This window comes from Achroia grisella, unplaced genomic scaffold, assembly GCF_030625045.1.
Source record: "Achroia grisella isolate CSIRO2021 unplaced genomic scaffold, CSIRO_AGI_Agris_v1 utg640, whole genome shotgun sequence".
NCBI lineage: Eukaryota > Metazoa > Arthropoda > Insecta > Lepidoptera > Pyralidae > Achroia > Achroia grisella.
This window is the reverse complement of record NW_026712977.1, coordinates 5,627,542-5,649,565: the sequence shown is the minus strand read 5'-3', so window position 1 is coordinate 5,649,565 and position 22,024 is coordinate 5,627,542. Positions and strand designations below refer to the sequence as shown.

The window sequence follows — 22,024 nt, the reverse complement described above, 5'->3', positions numbered from 1 at the left end:
TGCTGCTTCCGCCGTTTATTTTTTTTAAATAAACGGCGGAAGCAGAATTAAAAAAGCGTACGGCCAGTTTGAAATTTGACAAAAATAGTGAATAATGTGGTTATGGTTATAGAACTTCACTATTTGCATTCATAACGCACGCGTGTTTAATGAGCTTTATACATCAAAAACCGGTGAACCAATATCTCCTTAAAGAACAAATGTCTTTGAAATTGAAAAATAATGTAACTAGTTTATGAAGGTAACATACACTTGTTAAAATAAGTCTGTGGTGTTCTAGTCGCCTATGTATTTGTATGTTTTGGGCATGGTTTTACAGCTTTACTTATGTTCCCTCTTGAAACTCTTGTCTATTTAAATTTATAAATATATTTAATAAAATCATATTTGTAACATAAAATTTAGACTGTATATTATGAAAATATATAGATTCATAATATACACTTAAGTATACTACAAGCCTATGTAAATTGTACTGTGTATATGGTTTACAGACAATTATATGTAAAAAGTATTAAAAAAAATTGAAATCTAGTTGCTGGAAACTTAAAAACATATTTAATAATTTTCCCCTTTGGAACATAAGCAAATTTTCTATTAGACTTTACAAAACCAATAGCATTTTTTTACTGTATCCTGTATACTTTCAAAGAAAAGACAGGCTTTCATTTAATAATACTGTATTTCATATTTCAATACTGTATAAATTTGTGTGAAGTGTTATAATTATGTTAGTACGAATATATATAGATTTAAGCGAGTTAGATTTGCCTTGTTTTCCCTGGCCCATCTGGTTTGTCTCATTTGATTCTGTAGGTATGTATATTATGTATACATGCTGTAAGGTACTTATGAATCTGAAAGGAACTACTATAAACTAGTGTACAGACAGATCTCTTGGTTATAATTATGTTTAGTAATGTACATTATCTTAATAGTTCCTTTAGTTTATCACAGTGTTTTATATTGTATACAAGTTATGCTCTTTATGTGTCAGTAAGACTCATTATTTTATAGATACTTATAAAAACTGATTTATGATTCTTATTTTTTAAAGTATAGAAACTGCGCCAACGCTGACTGTAGAGAGTGTGACTATATTTATTTTGTTTATTACAGAATATAGAATTCCTATATTTTAGTTTTTGATCGAGACTACATAAGAATATTGGTCTATTGTCGCTAAAGGCTGCTTTTTTATTTTAAATTATATTACAAAGAGATGATACCCTTCAAAATAGCTGAAATGTTTACAAATATAATAAGATTTAATTAGGTATATTATTAACTTTCTTCCTTTTGTGTACTTCCAAATGTATATACAAATCTACACTATGATGATATACTCATACATACCACCCTGAACTAATTGATAGTTCAGTAGACAGCTAATAAAGTTAGTTTAGATAAAATTGAACTGATTAGTTGCCATGAGTAACAGATATATGTAAATTAAATATAAAATCATGTGTACTCTGGTCCATAATATAATGAGACTGCTCATTTGAATGTAATATAGTCATTGTTTCATGCGCAAAAATCCATGGCGCTACATTAAGCAAAAGTGTTGCCACGAAATTACATCGTATAACGTAAACTGTCACTAGTGAACAAGTGATATTGAATATACTTTATATGATTCATCAGTTTTTCTTTGTAGTATATACGAATACAAGGTTTTCTAAAGATTGGTAAGTTCAATAATCCATTCGGGATTATTGTATTAATTTTTCGCGTTATTTATGATATTTTTTCATTACGGTTAATTAATTTGTACACATGCTATTCAGATCCCATCATTTTTTTTTGCATACAATCACGCCGCGGTTTTAAAATCTCTAATAATTATTATACGTTCGTATATTGCAACTACAGAACAAAACAGAAAAATTGCAGTGGAAATGGCGCTTTTATATGTGGAGACTGATATTCTGAGTCATGCATCTCATGTTCTAAGATTAAAGCTATTCTATGATAGGGCAGGATTATACTGTAAGATTAATATGGAAGTGTATTTTTGTATTTGTCACTAAAATGTGTTAGATATTAGTAGATAATAATAAGTAATAGGATCTGTTTAATACGTATTACTGTGTAGACGAAATAACACCAAAACTTTCGCTTGGTGTGGCGCCTTCGATAATTTTAATTACTATCTAAAACTGTGTATATCATGTTTGTATGAAGTAGAATATTATGTAAATATGTAGTTTGAATGTCGTCTATAAAGTATCTATTTAAATCAAAAACTCAGACGGCAATCGATGCTATTTGATATTACTTTTGTTTTAATTATTAACCGCTAGTATATGAACTACAGAACATATGTATATAGGAGATATACAGAGAATATAAGATCTATCAAATTGGCCTCCATCGTTAATGACTGACTTCAACAATATAATAACAATAAATCAAAGGAAGAGATAATGATATGTTGAGAAGATAATGTTGACGGACTGTTAGTAGTTACAGATGGTAGTATAATTTTAATAAAACTCCATTATCTGATGTTTTAGTTTTATTTGTTATAATTAACATTACCTGATAACACGAATCGGCTAATACTAATTGATTGACTTCGAATAAGCTAGCAAATATACCTATCACGTAGGTTGCGTTTTATACGACTTACAAATAATACAATTCCATGGCTTAAAAATATTACATGATACTCCATGCCTTGAATAGATTTAGGCCTAAGAATGATTAATTATGTTTAAAACATTTTATCAGCTTTAATAAACACACCTATTACAATATAATAGACAGAAAGTTCACGAATACATCTTTTTATTACATACAACTTGAAGTAGGTTACTAAAGGACAAATACGATACAGATAACAGAGCAAAACAAAATACAAAACAGAAACTATAACAGTGTATCATATAATTAATTATTCATATGACACTGATTAACTTTTCCCATAGTGCTTAGGTTAGAATACACTACAATATATTTCTACTATGGAAAAATATTATAACATAGTTTCTTAAAACATAACAATATTTCTAGGATACTATGTCTGGGTTCCACACTGTTATAAGTACCTCCTCCTTCCATTACGTTCCTACTACAATTTACCAAATAAAATGGAAAATACGAATATGCTAATAAAATAAATGAAAGTCATTTATAAAACCATACAATAGAATTTTCTCAAATAAATAAATGTCCTAATATACTACATAACAAGGTATAGTCGAGATGACTATAGTTACCCACTTTAAACAAGCGTATGGTAACAAAATATTTACTCCTTAACATTACAGCAATTTTTAATTTGCTAATATTGCTTAAAATCTCACTTTAGTTGATTTTTAAGCGATTGAGAATGAACGAATAGTTGTAAATACAACTTAGAGTAGGTGTTTTATTATAGAGTAAAATTCACAAGATAGTTAAAGACACGCAATTTTTCAAATTAAACTAAAACATAACCATATAACTTTTAGTGAAATAATTTAATGGAGTAATAAACATTTGTTATTATCCTCTCATACGCTAAAACCGATCTTTCGTAGCAAAGAAATTTTTTTTACAAATAAAGTTCAGGAGCCAATCAGTCTGCCCAGTGTACTAATTTATTAGCAAAAACATCGCAATGAAAAGGACCTAAATGAGTGATCGCGGTCATGTGACGATAGCTCAATGTTTGATGAAGGCCTATGACGAGTACTACACATATAGATAGGGGCTGAGATGATAATAATTGAATACTGGCTCACACCGAGTTACCACCAAACTGTAGTATTACTTATAGATAACAAATTACATAATAAAAGTACGATTTAATAGAGATATAAAAAATATTTGTACCTCCATTAAAAATGTACATGTATTAAATTGTTTGCCAGTCACTTGCACTAATATGATTATAGAGATGCACTAAATACAAACATATAATATTAATGCATTAAGGATAATGATTAACTGACAGATTAAATATATTCTAAGTTATAACATGATTGGAAATAGACATCTGCTGTTCTCTACATCCACATTCGTAATATTGTCATACATTATTATTATAATAATTATTAATGATAATACCCTAAATTCTTTAATATATGCTTAAGGGCCAGTAAGTTAAAAATTCAATATATATATGAAAATTAGGTAGGACAATCAAGTAACTAAACCGATTAAAAAATGTTTAAAACCTCGTAAATGTTTTTTAATAAGTATTAATAACATATCATGACACATATTATATATTTCCGACTCTTAAAATCGTTCAATGTCCTATATTTTATACCGACTAGTACAGTAGTAAACTATCAATGGCTCCTTTGGCATTATTTGTCGAATTAATTTGGATTAATGCCTTTATATATTAACAAGCTACCACCTATTCGCTGTTTATTTTTATAATTATAGGGCATAAAATAAAATGAAACTTGGTATGAAATTGACACCGTACTTATCATCTATTCATAAAAATTATAATATCCTAGAAATCCTTTTGCGTGTTTCATACTTTTCCAAAATTGGGAAATAGCTCGAAATTAGGTAGCTAACCTATTCGACAGGTAAAATAAGTATCTAGCGGTCTAGCCTCTTAAGGAGGTAGCTGCAGTCTCTGTGACACGTCACTGTCGGCTCTATAAAAATATTAGATAAAAGTCGGAAGATAAATTTCATACATTTCGCTCACCTATTACAACATTGAAATAAATAAAGAATTACAAATGCTAGAATGAAATAGGCATAAAATATTGAAATCATTTTAAAAATAAGTTAGATAGGTTATTATTATAGAGAAATTAGAATATTAAAGTATTGTACTTTGGTTATTACAATGTCGTCATTCGGATAGGGGACATGAAATGGAATTTGTGAAATATAAATTCCTTAATTATTAATACAATTTGAATATCAGATTAAAGATGTATTCTAATGATTACATTTTACTTTTCCACAACATATATATATATAAGTGATTACTATCATAGTTTATATTTATAAGGTCATGATAATAACTACCAAAGAATCGTCTTCGCGGCACAAGTCTGGCCTTAACAGAACATAATAGTACGTTGTTCATAATTATAATTTGAATGTAACACATACAGTGTTTTTGTAATGAAGAAGTCATAGGTGACTACAGCATCCTAACTAATTTAGAGAAATAACCAATATAAAATAACATCAACATAAAAATGCCAAATGTTATAATAAAAAACAATATGGTTATATCCATAGTAATACCGTTATAGTAATTACATATGAATTTCAATTATTTATGATAATTATGATTATACGAAACGCTTTAATTCATTCTACGAAGCTGAACATAATAACAAAAATTATGTATGCTTATTGAAAGTACTAAATATAATTTAAATTATTCAAATAAATACTCTAAACATTACACTTTAGTGTTGATCTAACTGTTGATTGGAGGACAATCACTAAGAGATCGTAGCCACATATAAATCTATATGTGCTACCTATAGATATAGATAGATGTAGCAACTGCACATATCGGCTATTTCGTCGTTACTATACTTACTAAACCTGACATACACAAATTCAAAGTTATGGTTAACAGTTAAATATAGTGAAAATGGAATAAGTCATATTAAGGTTGAAATGATTAGTGACGAAATTCAGTATCATATGGATAACTGGCAGCATATTCCATTAATAGAAACCTTTTTAACTTGGCTAATAGTGTTTGCATCGTCTATCTCCATCTATGACTTAGTCATATTAACATATAAATTTGAACTCTTACAAAATGTAATAACAAATTATATGCAATATGTAGAGCTATGTGTTCACAATTGTAAAATTTATTATTATTATAATTAGAAATAACTGTTGGAAAATATTCCATTATTAAACTTTAGATAAATAATTTAAATAAGTCACTATATGATATTAAATACAGTCTACAAAATAAGTTTAATTTAAGTCATTATGGTGTATAGAAATAAAGCTACCATAAATAAACGTGTTTACATCCTACATACGCTAAGTGTATGACAGAGAAGACTATATTGTGGGCGTCTATATGTAAATACTATCCATTAACACACATTTGATTAAATATATAAAAAAATTGCGTAACAACACCCTACAAGAGAACTAAAATCTTGATAGTAATGTAGTTAAACAAAAATTTTAAACATATTTATTACATGAAACCCTACATTATTTTTACTGTAATGTATTTATGTTCTTTTACTCGTAGTTCAGACTTTATGTATATATGGAGGTATGGCGATATTTATTTATAGGAAGATATTTAAATCCTAGGAAGACAAAAGGTTCTGGGGTCATTAATATAACAGTGTATAGAATCAATGTTTCAATAAAACGGTAATATCCCGAAAATTAGCCTGATATCTTAAGTGTACTGGCCACAGAACAAGTACAAAAGCAACACTGCTGAGAAAAATTTAAGTACATGAAACATATAATTTATCTGCGTTACCTCCGAATGCATGGTTATAAGCTGGCCTCGCCAAGAGACTCCGACCAATAATTAATGTATTGATGTCCCATCAATATCTGCATAGATTGTTCTAGACGTTTTCCTATATTATCAGATATACACCCACACTAATTATGAGAACTCTAAAGTAAATTTTATAACAAACAAAATATTAACCATTATTAATAACCGTTACTAAACTATTTGATAATTGTAAAGGAAAATACAGACAACACAGCATTAATTACATGTTAACATGAAACTTACAAAATAATAGTCTATAAAGGACCAAGCATGCGGCTGGTTTCCATAAACAATAACTAAATGACCGACACAATGTCTGTAAAAACATAAAACACACACAAAACGCTTGATGTAAATTATATTTATCATTTAACATTTACAATCTGACTAATAGTCTTCAACACAGCTTAATAATTAATATAATAGAATACATTATATAAATTATTATAAATATAATATAATAATTTATTAAACTTACACATGTTGAAAAAGGCATGTGTACGGAATGTGATACAATTATCAATAGACGAGTGAAATTTTAATAACTACTTTTGAGTACATTATTACACGCAGTGTGTTTATATATATTAATACATGAAATCTCTTCGCTGTATACTTCCTATGAGCAGTTAACAGCCCTCCTGAAAGGACATAATTAAACTTTAAACAAAGTGATAGACCGGTGTTTAAAAAAACATTATATGTTGTTAGATCAGCAAATAAAGATGTAATATATAGTAATTGATATTGATTTATATCCTTTGGAATATCAACACATGAGTGGTATCAAAGTGTCATTTGATAACATATAGACCATACTGTTCATCTAAATAGGCGATGATTACCACTTACCATCAGGTGAAATGTCAGCTTGGTTCCCATTCCAATTGTATAAAAAACAATACTGTGATTTTGTGACAAGCTTTTACTTACGAGATAAGAAATTGAAGCTAAAATAAAAGACTTGTGCACGGTGATGGCTGCATGTAAACACATTTAACAAAGCTCGTCTTGATCATCTGCCTTCTTTTGATGGTACACAACAGGCTCGTAAGGAGAATCCTCTTGATCTTGATATTTCTAGTAGGATAATAGAAATAATATTACGGTTACAAGTAAAGAATAGACTAGAATAGAAACATATTTGACAGTTTCGGTGGTTTAGCGGTGTAGCACACATCTTTTATTCGATGGTTGCGGGCTCGATTCCTGGCACGGTACAAACATTTATATTCATGAGTATGAATGTTTGCTATGTATATTAAGCATACATTTATAAAAATAAACTATTTAAATATTAGCAGCAGTGTCATGTCTAGTACCCATAACACAGGTTCTGCACAGCTTGGAACTAAATGGCTTTGTGTGAATCAATTACATAAAAAAAAATACTTTTAAGCAAAATCTTCTATTATTTCCAAATCTGCAATAATAAATGTCTTGTTATACCAGAAAAATTTTTGAAAATAAACTTACAGCTGCATTATTAGCGTTAGCGCTAACATAAGATGGCGCCGCGTTCTCCCTTACACTGGCTTTGGGAGCTGGGTCGATACCCTCAGGGAGGGGTATAGTGGTTGCTAGCCTGGCATACTCCACATCCATGTTCCTAATGAAGGGCGAAGCCAGCGCCCTCATGGCGGAGTCGCGATCTTCTTCATCGTAAGCTTGCAGTAGCTGTTCTATGGTCTGCATCTCGGGCACTTCACAATTGTTGCCCCATTCCTTATAAAAGAGCAGTGAGAAAGTAAATTAATACAATTTACTAACAAGTGAGTATAAAAGAATATGGGACAAACTAAAACTTATGTTTATATTTATACATGATTAACAAGAAAGGATACACTAAAATGCAAGTACATGAAAGTAAGTTAGTTATATATTACTGTGCTAGAAGCTACCCATATACTTTCTGACTAAAACTGTATATCAAGACCTTCAGACTGTTGTTACAACCATTACCTAAATTTGTAATCGGGGTAAAAAATTAGTACAATCTACATATTTTTCTTTTTCAATTCGATTGTTTTATATTTTTGTGGTATTAAAAAATGTAGGTAGTAACAGGACTCACATGCTGTCACGACAAAAGAACAATAATTGACATGGTCACTTTTCGGTATATTTCAATCCAAGAATACAAGGAAAGGCAGAAAGCACAACATAAAATAAAATATGTCTATTCAAAGTAAATATTAAATATATTTTATTAAATATTATTCATATTTTACGAGTTTTTGATCGTAATTCGGGATAATACTCCACTGGACTACGACGGTCCTATATAGGTAGTATTAGGTAAAAAATATGAATACTTTATAAGCTTTCTCCGCAGCGACAGCATCTCCTCTTGCCAGCTGAACCAGCACTATGGCGACAGTCAACCTGCCAACGGCGCCTGTGTTACCAGCTTCCTGATGGAAGCCGATCTCTCGACGCAGACTGTCCACTGCCTGATCATACCTGATACATATAACTTTTAATTAGAATACTTATAGATGCATCTTTGTAATATTATATTGTATATAATATAAATAACTATAATTATATATATGCTTAAATGAAAAACTTAATTGAATTACATTTTAAATTGTGTATATAATATCAGATTATGACGTCACAAATAACAATTTTAAATAAAAATTGAAGTATAGCAAGTAATTGTTATATATATTTATTAATTTTAATATAGCATATTTTATTTGAATGATCCTTTGACTAAAATCTGACGGTAACTATTAATAGCATGAAAATATATATCTTACATTTGAAGTTTCACAAGAATCCTGGATGCCTTGCTGATGTATTCCGAGCCTTGATGCTGACTGCTCTCGGTCTACACATTGCAATAGTTATATAATAATAAGAATATAATACATATTTATACACGTATTTTATTTTAATCGGTTAATTTCTAAGTAATAGATTATTTCTGCTTCATAGAAAACATTTATTTTAATTTATACAACATACCTTAACTATTTTACTTTAATGGCGTATCAAAGGGCATTCTTTAGAATTTTACTTATACCACTGAGGCAAATATAATAAGCTCATTGTATAAGTGATGTCGATACACCAGCAAGATTTCTTAAAAAATAAGATCAATCGGATTATAACTTAACTATATAAAATGTCATCTTTACATAGAAGCAAGTTTATATAAGCTTGTGTCAACTTTTGACGATGATGCACAAGTATTAATAAAACTAGTTTATTTCAAACAAATTATATACTCACAGAAGATACATCTGCCGCCTGCTGGAACAATTTATATGCAAGCTGTGGGGAATTTTCCTCTAAGATCTTAGCCGCTTTGTCAAGAACGCTGGCGCCGGAGTCACCTGAGCCATGCTGTTGGTACAAACTAGAAGATTCCACTGCTAACGAGTACAACTGTAAAAACAACAATGCTAATAGATAACACATAATTTATTGTAATAGAAATCACTTTACATGTAAGTGATTTCTATTACAATAAATTATAAAATAAACAATATGTCATATTTAAACCAATATTTGGTAAAATTATAGTCAAATTCAAAGTCTTTTCCCTTAGGTGCCAAATTAAAATAAAATAAATGTGAATGATATGTAAATATTTCACATATGGTCATATAAGTTCTGGATCTTAATTTGGACATACAAAACTCAAATGAAATACTTACATCATCAGGACTGGCTGTTTCTTTACAGACAATGATAGCATTCTCCAGCGCCTTTGCCGCATGGAAGAATGACCGATTTTTCTTATAGAACTCTGAAGCTTTCAAGTGGCACTCTTTGGACTTGTTCAAATCGCGGGCTATGCGGTAACATTGCGCTAAAACAATTTTATAAAAATTAATTACAATCAACACATATATTATAATAAAGTGGCAGTAGTAATGGTAATCAATGATTACCAATAAAACCTAAATAGAATAAGCATAACCTCATAATAATTATAATGACAATAATAGGCCATTTAAGGAGTAGGACTATAAACAACCTGTATACAATAGGATCTACAGACAGTCCACTATATCAGGCTGTTTCAAAGCAGAAAAAACAACCACTCATGTAATCCTGGAGAGCATCAAGTTATTTGTATCACTGTGTAGTGACTATTTTCAATAAAGCTACTATATAAAACCAAGTGTATCAGTGTGCACCATTTAATATTTAAACATATGAAATACTACTCACCTGCTTGGCTGTATTCATCTGCAGCAGAATCATAGTCAGGTTTCCATTTCAGTAAAGATGTTTTCAAGCTGAGAAATAACAATACAATAAATATACAAATTATAATAAATCATGTCACAAAAACATAAAAAACATTACATACATATTTATATTATCTTTTCTTACTTGAGTTTGAGTATAAAACATAGGATTAGATAGTTAAAATAAGTGTATTGGAATGAGGAAGAGATATACTGAATAATTTTGAATACATATACTATGTGCGGTATAATATCCCTACATTATAGTGGGGTACCATCCACATATAAAAATATAATACTAATGATGGAACAAAGTCCAAATAATTTAATCATGAAGGATACACATAAATTCAAGCCTTTATTTACTAAACTGTACATTTTTAATTCTGTTATTTTAACTGCAGAATAACTATGTGTAGCAATAAAAACTCTTAGCAATAAAACATGTTATGTGTGCATTTGAAATGAGAACTAACTATTATGGAAGATGCTAAAAACCCTCCAATACTTTTGTATAGTGTAGCAAATAAAATAAAGTTATAAGTTGATAAAAATTATTTAAATAAATCATGTTTTTCTAATAAAGAACTTATTGTTTAACTAATATATGTAGCATACAAAACTCATTCTCAATGTAAATAGCATTGTTGTTGAATTTGTGTAGTTCACAAGTGGAAAGCCAACAAAGTAGGATGTCTCTAATGGAAAATAAATGTTAAAGTACCTGATTAACACATCAAAATCAGATTTAAATTAAATTTTGTATTAATTCCCATAATTATTATATTAATTCCCATAATTTCCATTTAGAAGCTTATTGTGATGCAGATTATGCAAATCTTCCAAATACCAGAAAGATCACATGAGGCTACATATACTATATCTACCTAGAAGTCCTATTACTGTCTTCAAGGCAACAGTCCATAGTTAATAGTGAAGTTAGTTACCTAGCTAACTAATTTAAACTATTATATACTCTCTTTTTTAATTTTGTAATCTTGTGGTTATATAAATACAGCATTACTATTGATATTATATAGTCGCCATATATTTTTTTAATCATTTTAATTCAGTGAGCAAGTAGTATAATAATATAATTTATTAAGTTAGTATATTTAAAATAATAGGTTTAGTGGTCATTCTGTGTCAAATGCTTAAACATATGCAAATATAATACAATTAATGAGGTATAATGAACATAGTGGTGCATTTATAACTATATTTTTGTCTATACAATTCTATCAACATAAACATATATTGAAATATTAAAATGCGTCTGATGTCATGCATGTTTCTCTGATTAAATTATCCTATAAAATCTAGCTCAAAATTACCCTTATATCTTCCTATGCAACACCTATTGTGTTAATTATTTTGAGAGAAAACAAAGACATGTGGTATAAGTATTTTCTTTATTTTTAATTACATTGACTTCAACTATCATACAATAAAAAACTTATTTACAGTTAAATTATTTGTTTTGTTTGTTAATAAAAACTCCATTATCCAAAAATTTTATATACGGAATAATACAAGGACTTAACAGTGAGATTTGGGTCACTGCATACAAATCGGTACAGAAAAAAGTAATCAGAACAAAACCGAGACTCTTGACCTACCCTGGCAATTGTTAAAATTTGCTCTTATGTGAAGGCACAACATTTATGATCGTTATTATGATGATGTGCTAATTTTAATTTTGATAATGAACTATCTAGACACTTACAATTTCTCAGCGGCTTTACAGTGTTCTTGGGCTTCATGAAGTTTGGCAGACATGGTAAATTGTAACTACAACTATTAGCCTGATATTTAAGATATGAATAGAGATTTTGATTTCACTTCTTATACTTTTTAGTTTGAAAAATCAATATGGGTTCAATAGAAAAAACAACTATTAGACTACTCGACACACTGTCAAGTATGACATTGACATCTGTTTAATTGGTTGTCTTGTCACTTGTTTCTGTGTTACCAGGATTTACTGTAGTTGCTTGTCCATAACCCAAACATAAAAAAATTCAGTGATACAATAACATAATACAAAAATACAATAATAAATATGTTTGTTAGTCTGAAATCTCACTCTTTCATCCCATTTTCTATCCGTGCCTAAATGCTTGAACTAACTGAATCATTAAACGTGTAACGTTATTCTTCCAAAACGTCTTAACCGATCGAGACCAAAATTTCATCGAGGATCGACCTTGGGGCCATCGCTATCCAAAAAAAATCCGATCGGTCATGTCCTTGAGAAATAGTTGGTGAAAAAGGTGATATAAACTTAGCATGCCGAAAGGAAATTATATGCTACTGAAATAATTGAATTTCTCAACATATAACCTGGTGTGTACTACACCAACCAACAACACACGTGTAACAAACCTAGTTTATGTATGTTACAAAATTTCAAAGTTTGTCACACACAGTTTTAAGGTTAATTTAACTAAGTATAGGAGTAATTCCAAAACCCGTGGAAGAATTTATGAACTGAGTGCCAACTCCTACCTGCCGGATACAACTTTAGCCTTAGAAGTGTAGTTTCGTAGCGTTGTCATTTTTGTAGCGTATTTTATCAATTTATCTTTGCAATTAACTTTATTCATACTAATATAATTTTAAAGGTATTATTATGCCTGTAGAAACCATTAAATATAAAACTTTTATAAATAAACGACATAATTAATACATGGTAGGTATTTCAAATATTAAATTCCTAAAATAATTTGCATTTCTACCTGGTTATTTATACAACACGTAAAATAAAAGAGTGAACGGTAAAAAATTATAACTCACAAGATAAATGAGTCTTGTGAGTTATAATCTAACTAGCTGTATCCGCGACTTCGTCCTCGTAAAATAGTGACTTTAACCAAATAATGAAAAAAATATTCTAATGACCTAACCCAATAAAAACCAAATGAAAAAGTTTCATCGTTTTAGCTTCAAAAATGAAGACACTTCCATACAATCTTTCATAACTCTTTCAACCCCTTATAACTGAGGGGATTGTTAGTAATGTGGATTGATAACCCCATTGCTAGCAATGTACCATGTCAGGTCGACCTCCACGCGGTTCCCCCTGGAAACCGTCGTGTTAAATTCCTGATAAATTTGTCACGATGGGCTAACTGACCTGACCTCATGCTCATCTTATCATCCTCGACTGGTGCCCCGCCAGCGTAAACCGTTAGCGCAGGCGGATGCACCATTCCATTATCATCCACAAAAAAAACCCCTTATAACTCTTTTTCTTAATATATATTTAATAAATAGGCTAAAAATTAAACTTCAACCCTAATTTATTTATTAACCCCTTAAGGGTAATATTTTTATAAAACTTTGTATGTCATATTCATTTATATTTAATTAAGAGTCTCAAAAACAAGTTTCAAGCTTCTAGCTTTAATATTACATACTTCTAGCTTTAAAAATGACGATTCTTCCATACAATCTTTCATCCCCAATTTCAATCTCCCAATCCTTTTTTCGCATTAAAAAGTATGTCTTATTATTAAGTATAACTATTAAAGCCTATGTCCTTTCCCAGGGTCTAGACTATCTGTGTACCCAATTTCATTTAAATCGGTTCAGTAGTTTTGGCGTAAGCGAGACAGACAGACAGATTTACTTTCGCATTTATAATATTAGTAAGGATAATCTAATAACTATATACCTAATTAGTTTGTGAAAATTTGGAGCAAAATAACGAATGACATTATAGATAAATTGTATGTCGATAGTCGTAAAGGTATGTAGTACATGATACGCAACTATGTTTATATAAGTCAAATCAAAAATCATTTATTATTTTTACCCACTTATGAACGTCAAGTTTTTATAATAATTTTCCCCTACCGTTTAGTTCAATATACAGATAACTGCCAAAAGAGTTCTGTTTTTTTTTTGTTATGTTGTGGGTATATTTATAATTGTTATTATATAGGGTAGTATTACACCGTGTTAGTTCATAAGTAAACGTCAACGTTGGTTAAAAATCAGTAATTTATTCAACAGTGGCGACGAGGATGAATTTATATTTTTGAAGTAAATTGGTGTTAATACATAGTGTTAGTTTTTACATTCATAAGAATATAGAGTGAAAAAATAAGTGAGTTTGATGTTGTGTATAGGAACTAGTGGTATTATTATGTTGATGACACTGGCACATCACTACTCACTCGATCGCCGCTTTTATATGAAAAATATGTATTGTACGTTCATAATATTATATTAACTAAATAAACTATTTATACAAAACAAGTCGTTTCCATCGATTAAGCATATTATAATATGACCGAATTGAAATGTACTTTTTAGTTAACGGAACCACTATGACCAGTCGCAGCGGCTAGTGCTGTCGATCTCGGCCAGCTCACGCGGGCTCCGAGCAGTGCTGACGCAGCGCGATGCCAGAGGGCATGAGCGGCCCGTCGCGTACACCTCACAGGCTCTCACGGCCGCGGAAATCAATTGTAGCCAGATTCGGTCGTGAGTTTTTAGTCGTGAGTCTACTTAGTATTTTTAGTCCAGGCGGGAACATACCGAGGATGACGGCCAGCCGTTTACAAAGATGGGCATTAATTATATATGCTGCTTGTAATTTTAGTATTGAATACACACAAATCACCATACGGCGGACACATTGTCGAGAATGATAGCCGCGTACAGATAATGTTTTTTTATAACTACTCTAATGCTGTTGGAACCGGCGGAAGGACATATGATGCGTCTGGGCACCGCTAGGGGTTCGAACCTCTACTCAGGCCGTCGTATTTTCGATCCCTGGTCGGTAATATCGATCGGATAGGCAACCAGAGGCACCGGTGTGGAGTGCCCAAGCGCCTGATTTATTGCGCGGTATGGTATGGTGTGGCCTGTCGTCCTCGCCGATGAAGACGGTGTAGTGTGTGTGTGAAAGTGTTGTCGGGACTGAACGGGTGGACCCGTAGGGATATTACATAACTACCGTTTGGGGTCGTCGGAATCAAAAAGTCGGATTTGTCTCCTTACTGACGATAAATGTGTTCGGGTGAGATTGGACGTAAAGGAAGTAGCTTCGAGACGCTTCCTTTATTATGAACTTCATCGAGTAACCAGAGCAGACATTTTTACTTGTTTCGTCGGTTGCACTTTTATTAGATTATTATATTTTATAGAAGGAAACAAGTTTATTTCAATAGATAGTTTATTTTGCATTGTATACTTGTATCTCTGTCTAACTTCAGATAAAAATATTGTGTATGAACAACTATGGAATAACATGCACGTTTGTTATTTAAGTAATCGTTTACTGAGTGGCTTTGCTTAATAAATATGATTTAACAGATGTATATACAGTACTAACTAACATAATTAGAGTAGCCCGAAAAAAATATACAACGTTCCTTGAGTACATCTATCTAAAATCAATACCTAGTGGCGTCTATTTAGTTTGTGAAAATCAATATCACTATATTCTAGCACCTGCGCGGTTGTTGGTGTAGTCTATTTTTTAATCTCGGAGACAAATTTGATATTACCGATGTTGCCAAGTATCTGTATTTTTTAAATAGGGTTGTAGCATTATCGGGAAGTAACATTAATTACTCATTTCTATAGGTTATTCCGAAATAATGTGTGGGTGTTTATTTAACGCATATTATAGTTTTGTGATAATGCGTTAAATAAACACCACACACATATTTTTTACTTAAATAAAGACTAATTTTATTTTTTTTATAAAACAATGATCTTATAGTGTCATACATCAGAAAAGATACAGTTATATAAAATGTAGCTTAATACTCTAAAAAATAGTATTTGTACAGAAACGACAAATATGTATTTTTCTGTGAAAACACAGTATATGTACGTGAATTATAAAAAACTGTTGTGGCAAAGTCTTTTAAATCAATAAAACTGATATGTTAAAATGTTATAAAGCTTGTTTAATCGGAAACTTTTTCCGATTAAACAAGTCGGTATTGTAATGGTATAGCACTACCCAGTTATAGATGGTAACATTAGTTGAAAATTTGACATTTGCTTCGCTCAATAAATTTAGTCGCCGGGTTTAAAAAATAGATTAGATATACCTATATTACTGTATTTGGTTTTATGAAGAACATCAAATCTTGATTTTCAATTAATAGAGACTTATAACCTGACAAGTAATCGCATTTGCATTTTTATCTTAGTAAAGAAATAATGGATGCCTTATGGAATATGATGGAAGAAATTTGTGCTAAGAGATTTGATAAAGGCTCAATTCATTGGGTTGATGTCACGTATATCGAAGATCCTTTCAACTTTTATGTCCGGCCTACCTCTTATAGGAAGTACCTGCAGGAATTGGAGGCTTATAAACCGCATTCAATAGATCAAACAGAAGCGGTATTGGGCACGACTGTTATTTATAAATCAAAAGTAATAAAAAGTTTTATTCGAGGAAAAATATTAAGCATAGAACCGAGCAATACATTTGAAATACAATCGCTGGATTTTGGTTGTGTAGACAAATCTGTACCATTGACTGAGATGTTTAAACCTTTGTTCAATTCCAATCATGTAGGAGCCTCGGTTTTATCCTGCAAATTGGCCTACTGTTATCCAATTGGCGGAGTTTGGAATAAGCAATCTATTGACGCTATGAAAGACTATGTTGGTGAGGAGAGAGCTCAAATAAAGATTATGGAAAATAACCGAGACAAATATGTTGTGGAGCTAGTGAACTCCTGTCCTGATGATATTGCTATGATGCTCATAAAAACTGATTATGCAAGTTTTGGATTTGATGTACAGAAAGTTAGCCCACTGACAAGCAACGCTGATTATGGACGTTTCGGATTAAATATACAGAAAGCTAACCCACAAACAAGCAAAACTGATTAGGCTACTTTTGGATTTGATGCGCAGAAAGTTAGTCCACCAACAAGCAAAACTGATAATGCCAGTTTTGGATTTGATGTACAGAAAGTTAATCCGTTGAAAAGTAAATCTGATTATGCAAGTTTTAGATTTGATACAAAGGAAGTTAACTTGCTGACAAACAAAACTGATAATACTTGTTTTGGATTTGATGTACAGAAAGTTAACCCGTTGATGAGCAAATCTGATTATGCAAGTTTTAGATTTGATGTAAAGAAAGTTAACCTGCTAACAAGCAAAACTGATAATGCCTGTTTTGGTTTTGATCTACAAAAAGTTGAAGGGAAACAAAGAAAGAAATAAACTTACATTGACATGTGACAGCTGTAGCAGTGTTGACTGGTTTTTTTTTTTTTATGGGTGATTATGGAACGGTGTACCCGCTTGCGCTAACGGTTTACGCTGGCGGGGCACCAGTGGAGGATGATAGAATGAACATGAGGTCAGGTCAGTTAGCCCATCGTAACAAATTCACCAGGAATTCATCACTATGGTTTCCAGGGGGAACCGCATGGAGGTCAACCTGACATGGTACATTGCTAGTAATGAGGTCATGAATCCACATTACTACCAATCACCTTCCCCCCAGTGTTGACTGGTAATGGGTGTTACATTGAGTATGGCATATTAAAAGGCCTGGCAAGATCAGAACAGTAGTATCTGGTGCATTTCAAAATTTCAAGCCAATAAATACATATTTGGTCTTTTTAAGGGATATGGATTTATATATATTTATAGATATACTTTTAATAATATATAATAATTTAGTAAAAGTTAGAGAGGGACATAATACACCCATTTTTGAAAAAAAATATTCACTAAGCCCTTTTGTACCTAAGTGATATTCTTACTCCTTTCTACTTTTTTAATGTTGTACTGAAAAATATTACTGTATTCTTAGCATAAGTTTATATGAGATAATGAAATGACATGTTATTAACCTATTATTACTCATATATCATTGTAATGGATAGCATAAAAACTCATATCAAATGTGGTTTACATTCAGTATAAAAATAGCAAATAAAAATATATAATATGTACTTAAAGGAATAATAAAGGATAAAACCAAATAGAAATAGTTTTATTAATCATATTCTTAGTTTCATTATATATAGCATATAATTATACATATATATTAGAGCATACAATTAAGAGTTCTGAAGCTTGCTTATCTTGTTTTTAAAGTTTAATTTTATAATAAACAAATATATAGATAGCTGTACTTCTGTCATTTTTCAAAAGAATTATCAATAAATCTATTGTCATGAGAAATAAACCAGATGGTGCTTTGTGATATGTACAGCATTCAAATCAATAAAATTGGTTTAGGCATTGGGTATATATTGTTTGTTATTTATAAATAATTATGTTCATTATTATGCTGTGATATTATATATGGAATTATGGCAAATTAATAAAAAAATGTTTATGTATGCAGGATATTTTAGTGCCTCATGAAAGTCAGTTCAGTCTATAGTTGCAATTGAGAAGTACTGGCAACAAATGATTTTTTTTTTTAAAGTCAGTCTTTTAAGTAGTTGTTTAGTGAGTAATGAGGCTTTGATCAATAAATATAGTTTAACAGAAGTATTAAAGAATTTCTGGTTAAGCATATATCTGCACTAGAGTTGATACAAGGAATTTTACCACATTAGTTCATCGTCTAGAACAACTACACAATTAGTTTCATGTCCCCAACAACCTTTAACAGGAGCATTTATCTTCTCAGCATCTACGGAAGACATCTTTATGAAATTTAAACTGTACAAAACGTACCAATGTTTAATAGTGTTCTTATAGTATATTTACTTTTTTTTTGCAATGGGACTAAAGGTTTTTTATAATCAATTCCTTTCTTTTGAGAGAAGCCAACAGCAACATGCCTAGCTTCCTATTTGTTAGTAGTCGTAACCAAATTTCGCTTGTAAAAATTTTATAAACCCATTTACTGTATATGGTGTTACGTCTATGTTCTAGGTTTGATTCTCTTTCAGCGAGTTAATTTCATGATTTCTTCATTTGTCTTTATCAGCAGATTTTAAAAGACGATATTTCTTCATCATTCATTCGGTTCATTCGGTCCAGAATGAAAGCTCCTGCGATATTTGAAGAATTTATTTTACATTTTCAACACAGTGTAAAACAAATTCTTGAAATCTCGCAGGAGCTTTCGATCTTGATCAATCTCTTAGAATCATTTACTCTTGGTCTTGAGGATTTTAATAACGAACTTCTTCAGATATCTGAAAGCAAAAATAATTGGTTTGAAGTTTAATACCGTAGAAATAAAAGGTAATGTTTTCTTCTCAGTTTCGGTAACATGTGGATATTAAGTAGAAAGCATTAAAAATAATCATATAACATAAAAAATTACGATTCAACAAATCAATACAGCATTACACCACTACAGATGATAACATTAATTGAAAATGTTACATTTATTCTTGTCATATTTAATCTCTGAGACGAAAAAACAGAGTGACCATTGCATTTTCGTCTGCGTCAGATTTCCCCCGTTTTATACTCCATATGTTATTGCAGCATCCTATTAGTCGCAGAGCAACGTTATATAGCCTTTACTCATCTTATAATCCTCTAATGGTGCCCCGCTAGCGTATACCGTTAGCACAGGCGGGTGCACCATTTCATAATTATATCGCTACAAATAATTAACTAACATTAGTATTTACGAAACAAAAATATCTATGTACTTGTATCAGTTATCTAGTACCCGTAACAAAAGCTTTAGCTAGCTTAACTTGGGACTAGATGGCGCTGTATGAATTGTACTGAGATTATTATTATAAACGTTATACATATAGCCTGTGATCGTTCCCGACAAATGGACTATCCAACTCCCTGCATATACTCTCACTAACTTTATCTCTTTTAAATAGTAGTAGATTTATTTAAATTGATATTTTTTTGTTTCTATTGCGTATTATTTATATTTTTAGTTTTTTATATGTTCTCAATTTAAATTTTCGCACAAACACTCACACACACACACATCATCTGTTATCCTGGATGGAACGCAAGTCTTGACATGCCGACATTTCGCTTGGTATATTTAAAACCAACGCGATAGGACGCGAATCTACCGGCGTCACTCGGATTAATTTTTATTTATTTTTGCTTCCTTCACCAGATAGTTAGTAATATATAATAGACACGCATTTTTTTTTCTATGTAATTGCATTTTTTATAGATGATGTTTACATCGGTTTATGTTTTCCAAATGTATATTATTTACTTGGAACTGTTTAACTTTTTAATACAATTTATGTTTTCATGTTTTTATTACCGTCAAACTCAATTAATTTTTATTATGGAGTAGCCGGCATCTGTTTTCTTGTAAGATGATGATGATGATCCTGTCATTTCACTGCCTAATCTATACCTACCGTACAACTGAAACATTGCTCATAAAGTAAGATGTTGGACGGCTGAAATAAGCGAGACTGGGTACCTAAGCAGACGACTATTTTCAGTTCACCCAATGAGTTAATCAATTAATTATTAAACAGACGTAGCAACGGCTAAACTTATTTGCATCAGCTATTTTCATAGAATTATGCCATACGGTATTTTGTTATGGTGCTGATATAAATACAATATTCATTTGGCAAAAGATAATATTATTATATATATAAAATACTTGCTGTTTCCGCGACTTCGTCCGCGTGGAATTTAACTTTATTTTCTAAAATAAAAGTAGCCTAAGTTGCTCCTTATTACATCAGCTACCTGCCAAAAATAAGTCCCGTCAAAATCGGTCCAGCCATTTCAGAGATTAGCCGGATCAAACAGACCAACAGACAGACAGACAAAAATTGCAAAAAATGATATTTTGGTGTATGTACTGTATTTATATTCATACGCATGTAGTAAAAAAGTATCGATCTCAGTGTGTTCTATGTGTAATATGTATGTATTTACGGAAAAAATATACGTCTATGTATTTGTATCAGTTATCTAATACCCATAACACAAGCTTGAGCTAGCTTAACTTGGGTCTATATAGCGCTATGTGAATTGTTAAAAAAAACCATTAACCAGAAGGAGGCATGGAACAATCAACATAAAAATTGCACGCACGCATACATTGTGTAATCAAATAAAATTGTCAGCACCATGAGTTTTATGATGCTATAAATAGAGCGAAAGTAATGTAATATATAATCTATACATATACATAAAATTGCAGTGTCTGTTTGTAATATTGAAATAACCGTTTTTTACTACATGATTATGCATAATACGGTACATACACCAAAATAACATATTTTACAATTATTATATGTCTGTCTCGGCTAATTTCTGAAATGACTGGACCAATTTTAACAGGACTTTTTTGGCAAGTAGCTAATGTAATAAGGAGTAACTTAGACTAGTTTTATTTTAGAAAAATAAAGTAAAATTCCACGCGGACGAA

General features: G+C 30.8%; 2 protein-coding genes across 2 annotated transcripts; one reads left to right on the top strand and one right to left on the bottom strand.

Annotated features, from left to right (window-relative positions):
• Positions 1–6,966: 6,966 nt before the first annotated feature.
• Positions 6,967–12,582, bottom strand: LOC131849298 (gamma-soluble NSF attachment protein-like). The gene is made up of 9 exons (XM_059199337.1): positions 12,404–12,582; positions 10,658–10,725; positions 10,138–10,292; positions 9,710–9,865; positions 9,235–9,305; positions 8,785–8,932; positions 7,946–8,194; positions 7,403–7,549; positions 6,967–7,110 (listed from the first exon to the last, which is right to left on the bottom strand). Exons 1-8 carry the CDS (start codon positions 12,454–12,456, stop codon positions 7,466–7,468), a joined length of 984 nt encoding a protein of 327 aa, XP_059055320.1. The 5' UTR covers positions 12,457–12,582; the 3' UTR covers positions 6,967–7,110; positions 7,403–7,465.
• Positions 12,583–16,478: 3,896 nt separating this feature from the next.
• On the top strand, positions 16,479–17,901 carry LOC131849302 (uncharacterized). The gene has a single exon (XM_059199342.1). The coding sequence runs from the start codon at positions 16,867–16,869 to the stop codon at positions 17,548–17,550; it is 684 nt and encodes a 227-aa protein (XP_059055325.1). The 5' UTR covers positions 16,479–16,866; the 3' UTR covers positions 17,551–17,901.
• The last annotated feature ends 4,123 nt before the right edge of the window (positions 17,902–22,024 follow it).

Excerpts from the sequence above, each read along its gene's own strand:
- LOC131849298 (XM_059199337.1), bottom strand. The coding sequence starts at position 12,456 with ATGTCTGCCAAACTTCATGAAGCCCAAGAACACTGTAAAGCCGCTGAG. Across the intron at positions 10,293-10,657 it reads AGATGAATACAGCCAAGCAG|CGCAATGTTACCGCATAGCC; the intron begins GTGAGTAGTATT and ends AAATTGTTTTAG. Across the intron at positions 9,866-10,137 it reads AAACAGCCAGTCCTGATGAT|TTGTACTCGTTAGCAGTGGA; the intron begins GTAAGTATTTCA and ends TTGTTTTTACAG.
- LOC131849302 (XM_059199342.1), top strand. The coding sequence starts at position 16,867 with ATGGATGCCTTATGGAATATGATGGAAGAAATTTGTGCTAAGAGATTT.